General features: G+C 40.1%; 1 protein-coding gene across 2 annotated transcripts; it reads left to right on the top strand.

Annotated features, from left to right (window-relative positions):
• Positions 1 to 73: 73 nt before the first annotated feature.
• LOC138134034 (galectin-8-like) lies at positions 74 to 6,118 on the top strand. 2 transcript variants are annotated; one of them, XM_069052094.1, is made up of 5 exons: positions 74 to 257; positions 563 to 651; positions 2,058 to 2,463; positions 3,326 to 3,491; positions 5,573 to 6,118. In XM_069052094.1, the coding sequence occupies exons 1-5, from the start codon at positions 135 to 137 to the stop codon at positions 5,869 to 5,871; spliced, it is 1,083 nt and encodes a 360-aa protein (XP_068908195.1). In that variant the 5' UTR covers positions 74 to 134; the 3' UTR covers positions 5,872 to 6,118. The 2 variants fall into 2 exon arrangements, with proteins under 2 accessions (XP_068908195.1, XP_068908196.1); XM_069052095.1 differs by having other exon boundaries at positions 218 to 359; positions 412 to 651.
• The last annotated feature ends 4,171 nt before the right edge of the window (positions 6,119 to 10,289 follow it).

Below are 10,289 nucleotides of genomic sequence, written 5' to 3'. Positions count from 1 at the left end.
CGTCGGTGTTGACTGTGATGACACCACCGCCATTAGTCACCCATCGCACTACACCCATGATAGTATTGAGCTGTATTTATTTATAAGCATTACCTTCAGTTGAAAGACCGCGTTCGCGGCGCGCGGTATGAAAAATGTCCGAGACCGTAACCGCAGACTCGGAGGTGATTTGTTGCTGTTTCCGTAAGAAGGCCAAAGAAGTCAAAGTGGCGGCGACCAACGCCGACGTCTCCACCTCCAGCACGGCGGCGGCGGCGGTAAATTTGATTTTAGAAACTTTTGTCGCTGCGACCGCACTGCCGGTCGATATTTACGCCGTATGTTGACGATAACAGAGACCGCTGGAACGCATCGGCCAGGTAGAAAGTGCCAAACAAACGATTTGTGTCAGCTTTTGTTGCCGTTTTCTAGGACAGAGGACGCACTAACTGGGCCAGATAACGACGACGGCTGACATGCCGTTCCACTGTCGCTTTAACGCACATTCTTGCTGTGATATTTGCTTAGTGATTAATTATTCATTATGGAAATCAAAAATGACATTTCTTATTGTGTTCGACAGACAGTGCCTTTCGCGGCCGACCTGCCTCAGGATCTGAATGTGGGAAAAGCGATCTGTGTCAGCGGAGTCGTGTTGCCGAAGTGCTCAAGGTTTGTCCCACAAAATAAATTTATTTTTGTCGAGTTTGAGATTATTCTAATGTTGCCACACACTCGCGTGCGTAACCTTGATGATGTAAACAAACAAACAATTTGCTTCAGGCGGTGATAAGGGAAATTAGGTACAAATTAAGTTGGAATAGTGGCGTCGAAAACCTCAAATGAGAGATAAATAACGGGAACCACGTGGCTCGAAATAGATAACAACAAATCATCTTTCATTGACCGTTTGTTAGCCCCACCATTCTTGATCGAGAAGGTTGGGTTGGCCAAAAACGTGTCACTTTTATTGGACAAATCGCCCACCAATACCAAGGACAAAACAGTTTTTGTCACAGTTTTTTTAATCAATAATGGAGTCGGTCGACTAGTTAATTAAACGCTTATTTCTGCTTTTTCTAGATCCTAATTAAATCTGCTATTTTTACGTTTGTTTACCTTTTTTTTATTAACATCCGTACTTTGTTTAAATTCGCGATTCTTCTGTATTTGTTTTAGTGACGTCATCTTGCGGTTCCGTGCCAACAGCAACACCAATAATATCGATTACGCTCCTGACCATTTTTAACTTAACATTAATTACAATTTTCAAATTATCCTTTACAATAGTGAACTTTTATTGTGCCGATAAGCGATCAAATGGGAATTATTTTTTAATTTGTGTTATTGTTCTGTTTTTTAGTCACTGGCTCTACTCTGGAGAATTTTAGTTTCCAGATTTACCCTTCGATGCGGTTAAATTGGGTTGGTCTGCTTGTTACTCAATAAAATTGTCCGTTCTCTTATCCCGTCTAATTCTAGACTTTTTACGACGTAGGCAACCAGTAATACCGCCCTCGCTTTCGATCTTTTCCATTTTTAGACTCTCCGAGGTCGGTCGTAAAGTATGAATAAACCATCAAGATTGCTCCAACTTCCGGAATTAATTGCGATAAAAACAGAGAGAAGAAGATAATTAGTTCGGACTTTACGAATCTAATCGAATTCGGCGCCATTAAAAATTGACAGTTTAAAAATGACAGATGAGAGGATACTCGATTTAATTTTCACGACAATGGACGCTCGAAATTCGAGATTTTGGTCTAGATTGGAGGGTAGAGCCGTTTGTGGATGGAAAATTGGACAAAGTACGGTGCGCGGTGGTCTTCCGAAATTGAATTAGAGCCTTGTCAGCGCCGCATCCGTTGTCCAGCTCCATCATCTCACGGCCCATTGACATAACCTGACAAATGGCCGCTGATGGACATCGCAGCCTGTTTCCTTTACAATTAATTACTCGGAACTGATTTATGGAGTCTTGTCCTGGTCCTGATCGGCGTTTTTCTTGAAAAATCGTACCGCCGCAATAAAAACACGCCTCGCGGCTAATCTGCTGACGTATCGTTTCCTCTTTGCAGATTCGCGGTGAACTTAACATGCGGCAGGAGTCCGACCTCGGATGTGGCTTTCCATCTGAACCCGCGCCTCCTGCAGCGCTACGTGGTGCGAAACAGCCACCTGAACGGCCACTGGGGAGAAGAGGAAAAAACATCCGGGGTTAGCTTCCCGTTCAGGCGCGACGCCAACTTCATCCTGACCATCCTGATCGGCGAGGAGGAGTTCCTGGTGGCCGTGGATGGCGTGCACGTCTGCACCTACCGCTTCCGGGTGGCCTGGGCCAAAGTCAAAGGGATCGACGTCCAAGGGGCGGTCGACGTCTTGGGGGTTGAGTACAAGCCCCTACAGATCTACCCCGAGTTGATCCCGGAGAGGGAGGCGGTCAGGATCGCGGTGGGACGGGGACACGCCGCCGACGCGGAGATGGTAAAGTGGTTAGGATTGTAACGGGCGATGGGTTTTATCGGGGCCGGAAAAGTTTGCTTATTTAATAGCGACGCCGGATTTGCCGCGGTCTGAGCCGACTTCCGGCCCGGATTCTTGCTTATTCTTGCTACACTCGCCGTGTTTATCTAACTCCCCACATGTAGCCTACACTAATTGCCAATTACATCCCTCACCGGCGATCAATACGACAAAAACACCGACTCGAGGGACGAGGGTCGCGCGGGCCGAGGGTGGACTCGGAGGGACGAGCAGCTTCATTCACCAATTTTTTTTTGGAACAAACTAATGATGCAAAAATGGTGGATGCGCTGGGATCACTGTCAAAAGTTTTCCAATAATTATTTCACGCACAATTTATGCGTTTTTCTTAAATTTTTGTTATCTTTACTCCGCAATTTTCTTTTTTTATTTGCACTTTTATAATAACGACTTCATTCATCTTTATTGCCGTACACATTTATATTTTCTTATTGGTCTTAATTGGCCAAGCATCTGTTGTTTCATTTCTTTTATAAAATTAAATTTTGAATTGTTCCGTGAAATTTTTTTGGACGCTTAAATTTGGCCGCCTCAGTTAACTCCACTTAACGCAATAACAATTAATGCTAATTACGGCGAACGAGTCGGGGTGGCGTTCCCCTTCGTGTTCTCCCTGCTCACCTGCTCTCCGACCCCATCCGTCTCAACTTTTAATTAGCTTCCGAAGATGATTTCTCAATATTTGCGCTGTATCGATACCGGAATAACCCTCTAATATTGACGTAAAAATCCGTCAGCGAAACCCCCAAAGAGATAATTAAATTTTACATGATTTTTTCAGGTGTTTTTATGTGCTTTTCAGGTTACTCCGGTTACGTTTTTACTGCCGGGAGGTTTTCAACGAGACTGGCAATTAGAAATTTACGGGCGGGTAAAAATGCTACCCCATTCGTTCTACGTTAATCTGCAGGAGGGGGCGCATCGATGGCCGCATCCCAACATACCGTTGCATTTAAATCCGCGGTTCGGTAAGTATACATAATTTGAATTATTGATGTGGGCACGGTATTAAGGGATGGATGTGGGTCGAGTTGTTTTACGAAATCGCTCGCCCAACGCGGTTTAATTAATTTTTAGGGGATTTAGCGATTGGGACAGGTGTCCACGCCTCGCCCCAACAAAAAAATCTTGTCGAGTACTTGGAGTAGTTTTAATCGGTTTAATTACCAATTTAATTAACCAACCTGAAATTTGCGATCGATATTTCGGCGACGCCTTTCATTGAAATTTTGATTGGCAGTATAATATCAGATAGCGTTTAGTTTGTATACACCCCATTCTTAGCATATAATGGCTCGAACAAACTAGTACGTAATTACTATCCTAATTATAATTTTCCTTCAGTCGGTTAAACGGCTCCGGTTTCAGCGTAAGACTAATTTATGAATCCGTGCGGGAACCCGATTGTGTCACATTCCTATCGGAAATGCCTTCTACGGTATCACGTGAGTCTCGACAAGTTAGGGGGAACACAATTGAATAACGAAGAAGTCTGCGGCCCTTCGACAAATTTGCACCAACATCTAAGTATGAAAAATTAAGGCAAATTAGCCGGATCCTGTTCCTCCCTTATCCAATTAAATAAATCACGTTATAACGCTGTTACGTTCTGAGTTGTTTGGGCTTTGTACCAAATTAAATCAATTAATAATGCATCGCAACACACTACGCTGATGGCTAGGTCGTCTAATTAGAGCACCGGTCGAATCAGATAATCCGCCCCCGTGCACATGTAACAAAAAATCCCCTCTATTTGGCTCTAATAGTAAAGGATGCTGAGTGCACAGCGCAAAAATGTCGATTTTGTACGGATGATCGCCATAATACGTCGATTAAAAATGACCGGTGCAAATATTGCGATAGTTATTTACGTGACAAGTGCGGAAAGTTAGATTTTACTGGATGAGTAAGCAAATACCAGGACGAGGAACAAATGAGTGCTTGAAGGACCTTGCAACGAATCTTTTGTACTATTTTTTTCTATTTTGCCGCTTTATACCATTTTATAAATAAAAAAATAAAAAAATTTAATGTAGGGAATTTTGCGGTGGTTGGTGACATTTTTTATGTGGCATAATTTTAGCCGGCTGTGAAAAAAATTAATTTAAAACGTCAGATTTTTTTAATGTTCGCATTTGATGTTTCAAAATGAATGCTGAAGAAAGTTTGTCACTAACGCCGCCGCAAATTAGGCAAATTGCACAAAAGACGTTAGAAAATTTATTGCCGGAGAAGTCCAAATCCCAGAATGAAAATTAAACGTTTTGTTCATTGTTATTTATTAATTTGTTTTGTTCTCTGCGAGATTTATTTTTTGACGTCTGTCAGTTGACACTTCACGCTACCAACATGAATACAGTAAATTTTACTAGTCTATTCTAACACGCCAACGACCTATTAAAGCACTCAAATGACGTCATTTAGAAAATTTAGAAAAGACTTATTCTAAACGCAAAATAGAAAAAAGTACTTTCCGGACGTGGTGCTGGTGCGTACAACATTTTTTTTGCAATCGTGAATTTTTCACTTTTATCTAAAGAATGTATCATTTTAAAACTGCGGTGGCTTTGAAGTAATACATAATATTGGCCGTGTGTTACCTTAGCAACCAGTCAACAAACATTTTTCAATTTGTAAAAACAACGTTCGTGTTTGCAATTTTTCGTGAATTTCGAATTGAAAATGAGTGATGATAGTAGTTTTGACTGTGAAAATAACATTAACGAGGCCGTTAGAGCGTATTGTGACAATTTGCTACCTTCTGTGTCGCGGGAAAGGTATTAGGACTGGTCCGGTAAAAACACACCCAGCGGACTAGTCCGGTAAAATGGAACTTTCCAGGTGGAAAATTATGAAAGTAAAGTGTTCATTACAGTACGATTGCAAAAAAATATTTTTGTTCGGATTACATTTTGATTTTTTTTTGTTCGAATTTATCGAGGGTAAGAATGCGGGGGTGCTTTTGTTAGCCGACCGTGATCTTAATAATTTACGAGCGGTAGGGATGTTTCGGAATTGGTGGTGTCTTGACCGTGTTGGTGTATTCCAGGTATGGGTTCTGGAGAGTCGTTGTTCGTGAGGAACGCCTGGATTGACAAAGGTTGGGGTCGAGAAGAGCGCACTCCTGGATTCCAATTTGCGCCGGGCTCACCTTTCACTATGGCAATCCGACGAGGGAACGATCATTTTTCTGTTTGGATAGACGGCAAACTAGCCGGAGAATTTAAATTTAGGGGGACCGTCGATAAAATTGATACCGTCCACATTGAAGGGGATGTCGTCGTCTTTGGTGTCGTCCTCGAAGAGAAGCCTGACGCCCTTTCCCCCATGATCCTTTCTAATAGCTAAAATATTTTCTATATTGGAACATTCTAGGGCAGACTGAGCACGCCAAAAAAAGGAATAATCACGAAACCAATTTTAAGTAAGACTAACATTTCTAGTCAGTTGGCGGAAATTTGCGAACAAGATGGAAATTAGCAAAAACGTATTTATAATGACCAATTAACGATTCTAGTTAGGGTATTACAAGAGTATAATTGTAACTGTTAAGTTTTACAATGTAATAAATATATGCACCGTTTTGAGGATGGAATTGCAATCTAATTAATCAGTAAAATTAGTGGAGCATTGTGAAATTAGCAAAGTTATGTTAATTATTTAATTAGGAGGGGGGTGTTTAGTCGCTGGCAGATGAAAAAGGCTAATTGGTGAAAATTTCTCAAGTCGAGAGTCTGCGAATTAGTCAAAAGATTAAGCCAATTTGGTGGAGTTTCTGTAGCTTAGGAAATAATCTGAGATTGAAAATTTAGTTATGTCTCGGAGCCGATAAGGGTTGGCAATTACTCGAACAAGAAATTTATTTACTAACGAGGATCGTAGAGGCTATTTCGATTTAAATTGAAAATTAGACAATTAGTTACAACGGTTTTATTCGCAAAGCTTTTACGACCTTCCTCCGAAACAGACATGATTTCCCCGGGTAATTTGCTTGTGTCACAAAATAAAAGCGGAAAGAAAGAAACACACAAAAGAAAGAGTAATCAAAGGGAAACCTGAAACAAACAGTGAACACTACAAAAAGCTGAAAGAAACAGGTTTCACCTGGCCGTATAAATGAAAGAATTACGGATAATTAGCGTCAATTTGAAGCATTAGCTCAGATTCAGTCGAAACAAGAGCGAACGAAACGAATTTAATCAAGAGTGGTCGCTGAATTGCGAACAAATGATGATTTAAATTAGTCATAATTCGACGAATAATTAATTGGCCGTGGTCGACGTCCGAATTGAAATTTGAATTGTACACGAATTAATGGAAGCAATTGAATAATTAATTAATTTGTGCGAAAGAAGGTGTACGCTTTCGGAGCAACTTTGCAGCCAGTAATTCGTTGTAATTAGGGCTAAGTGCTTTTAATTAAGCTGATTAAAGCCATTATGTGTTTATTTTTGGAATTGCCATTAATTCTAGAATTTCGGGACGAACGGATCCGTTCCACGGTCAATGGAAAATTCCAATTAACAAAAGGAGTGCTTGACCCGGCCGGCATTGTCGATTTTTTTTTTCAACGATCCAGGTGAAAACGGCGTCGTTTCCGGTGTTCCAATTAAACTGTAGTGTCGGCACTTTAATTACTCGTTGTATGGAGCGCATGACGTGATGAAGTGGCAATAGAACCGGTAGAAATTTAATTTCTTTGTCGTTCGATCATCGAACCGATGATGGATGAACGGGCGGCGATCGAGTATCGCCCCTTGATCGGTAAATAATTTTATATGGGGCGGGCGGTGTTTGCGAAAAAGCGTCCTCTCGAGATGCCAACTAACGACGTCTAATTTACTTAGGCGGTTAATTGTGTATCGAACAGTATGGAGGAGGAGGCATTGTTATGCTGATAACAGAACGCGTTTTCTGAGAGAGGGCAGACCAATTTCGATTATTCCCGGCAAATTGCTCATTTGCTTGCTCGTTCTTGAAGTTAATGGAACGTATTATTTCGCCGGCTCCGAGTAATTATGCATTATTGTAAATTGGAAATTAATCACAGAAAGGGAAAAGTGGAAAAATTCGGGACACAATAAGACGAGGAGAGCCCGTTATTCCGGGCTTTTACCCCCGGAGAAAGTGGCTTAGGTGACGTCAAAAGACGGAGAACAGGGTGAATATTCATCAAGGTGGGAGAGGTAATCTACGCACATCTACACACACTAATTAGTATTGTAGGTAAAGTGAGCAGCTCACATCAAAGGAGCACAACTTCGGCGCGACGTACCGAGCTTAGATGTATAATAAATGGAGAGCTTTGTGATATCATCATTAAAACACCACGCCACCGGCATACTGAATCGTTCCACTTTTTACATTACATATTCCGCTGCATCAAGGATAACACAAGTTTTGAATTATTTATGGGTGTCATACACCCGGAGCCCGACGATAAGGAGCCAAATGCAAATTCGACCCGCGAAAGCGCCGGACCTGCAACCCCAAACCGACTCTCCAATTTTCACTATTGCTCACCTAATTGCCAAGAAAATTCGAGATGCAGGGTGGAGCGATTCTCGACCGGTTTGTCCCTCTCCAAAAATGGAGGTGGATGCGCCAAGATAAACCACGTTTTCACGGGTTTATGGAGGATTTCCCCCACAAACTAACTCTCCGACTGGAGGATTATTCACCCGACTATTAAAAGAAATCCAAACCAAACTAGGAGAAGTCTGCCGAACTGTTATACCATCTACGAGTACATACCAGACTGTGTTGGTAAAAATGGTGGATACGCGGCGGTACACCAAACTTTAAAAGTTATTTTTCTCGAATTTAAAAATGTTCTGTTTTGTTTTCTCCACGAAATAGATTTAACATTTGACATTTCTAAAATTGACAATTTATTTTTTTAAATCAAGTAGGTATGTACTTGACTTTCCTCGTAACCATGGGAACAAAACGGAGACAAAGGAACCTCAAAGTAAACAACGTCAGATCGTCAGATCAGATTGTTTGCACAATGTTTTAAAAAAATCGTGTTACAAACGCGCAAATGGAGACGTCAATTAGTAATTTACAGTTTTTTAAGAAGTCAAGTGATGAAAGTGATAAAGCAATCGAAGGTATAAAAAACACTTTAAGGAGAACACGTTGAGTCATCCAAATCTGTCACTGATGTTTTGTCCAGTGGTGTAAATACGCTTTTATTTGAATTATTATGATATATACAGCCTTGAAAAAGAAGAAAAGAACTGATTTTAATGTAATAGAAAACAACCCAGAAATCACGAAAGACAACGAAACGAATACTGCCAATACAAATCAGAAAAGAACACTAACGTACGCCGCTGACGCAACAATGCAGCATGGCCGGTCAACGGTTCCTACCTTCCTACCCCTATCTTTGAAAAATGGACTCGACTAACGTATTTTGTCCACTGCGCACCTTTATTGGTGTGTTTTCACTCTAAGATACTTCAAAATACTGTCCAAGGCTTAGGTATGGAAACGATTTTGTGAATTTCATTGTAATTCATTTAAAAATCATATTTTTTGACTTGTTTAAATTTTCTACAAGGTGATCAAAAGGGACTGCTCGAGTTGGCAATACAATTAAGAACATTTTTTATTCGGTTATTTACAACACTCCAATCGTATAAAGGATGTTTTTTTAAATTTGGCGGCGAAGTTGGCGTTGAAGAGTTGATTGTGAACGAACCAATCGTCTTAAAAACACAGATTTTTTCAAATTGCAGACTAAAAACACAAACAACGCAAAAAGTGAGGTTAGATTTAAACGGCTGATCAGAGTTGTAATCCGGTGGTAATCCGTTGTGTTTTGTTGGTTTATTTGACAGATTTCTGACGTAATATTAACATGAGAGCGACATGAGAGTAAAAATTAACGGTAAAAATAAATTAAACTTGAAATACAGAACAATTATCTAAAAATTAACTAAAGCAAATGCTCGAAATGCCTCCCATGTTGCTCTAAACATAAATTAACTCTTTTTTTTTAATTTTTAATTTTAAGTAAATTAATTTGAAATATCCAGCGTTATAATTTGAAATGTCAAATGTTACTTGTCAATGAGGCAGCTGTCAGTGTCAACCCGCCGGCGCCGTCAACAACTAGAAGTTACTCCAATTGTACCATTTCAAAATAAATTTCAGTATTATTCAAACAGTCTTTTTAATCACCTTGTATCGGATGTTCATTAAAATTTCCTGTCAAAGTTGGCGTTGAAGAGTCGATTGTGACGGGAAATTTTAATGAACACCTGATATTTTACTTCGTGTAGAAAAGATTTCCAGAAATCATGCACGACTACAAGAACTTCTGTAAAATCAAGATTCGATTGTCGAATAAGTCAAACATTTTAAAATCTCGTTGGTCCAAACATACAGGTGTCCCAAAGTTGCGAAAAAGCTCCATAACTTGTTTGTTATTAAAGATATCAACTTTTAGTTTTTTCTACATAGCTACGCTTCTACTGCACATTCGGAAAATATTGCGGTATATATACAGTGTGTCTCAATATTATAAAAACACTAAAGTCATGTTTTTTTAAACGGAACCTATCCAGTTTGATTTTATTTTTGAATTCTATGAAAAATTATTATGAATCAAATTTATACCGGTCGTTTTCACTTATCTGCCATCGTTTTTGATCAGTGGCGCTTTTTTTAACCAAAATTTCTAATTGCAGGGGTCCCTTTGAAAATTCGTACCTTCCAAATCGTTGCACATAAATTAAAATGATTGACACTGTTTG

This window comes from Tenebrio molitor, chromosome 6, assembly GCF_963966145.1.
Source record: "Tenebrio molitor chromosome 6, icTenMoli1.1, whole genome shotgun sequence".
In the NCBI taxonomy this organism is placed as follows: Eukaryota; Metazoa; Arthropoda; class Insecta; order Coleoptera; family Tenebrionidae; genus Tenebrio; species Tenebrio molitor.
The sequence above is the reverse complement of the archived record's forward strand: the minus strand, read 5'-3'. Positions and strand labels throughout refer to the sequence as shown.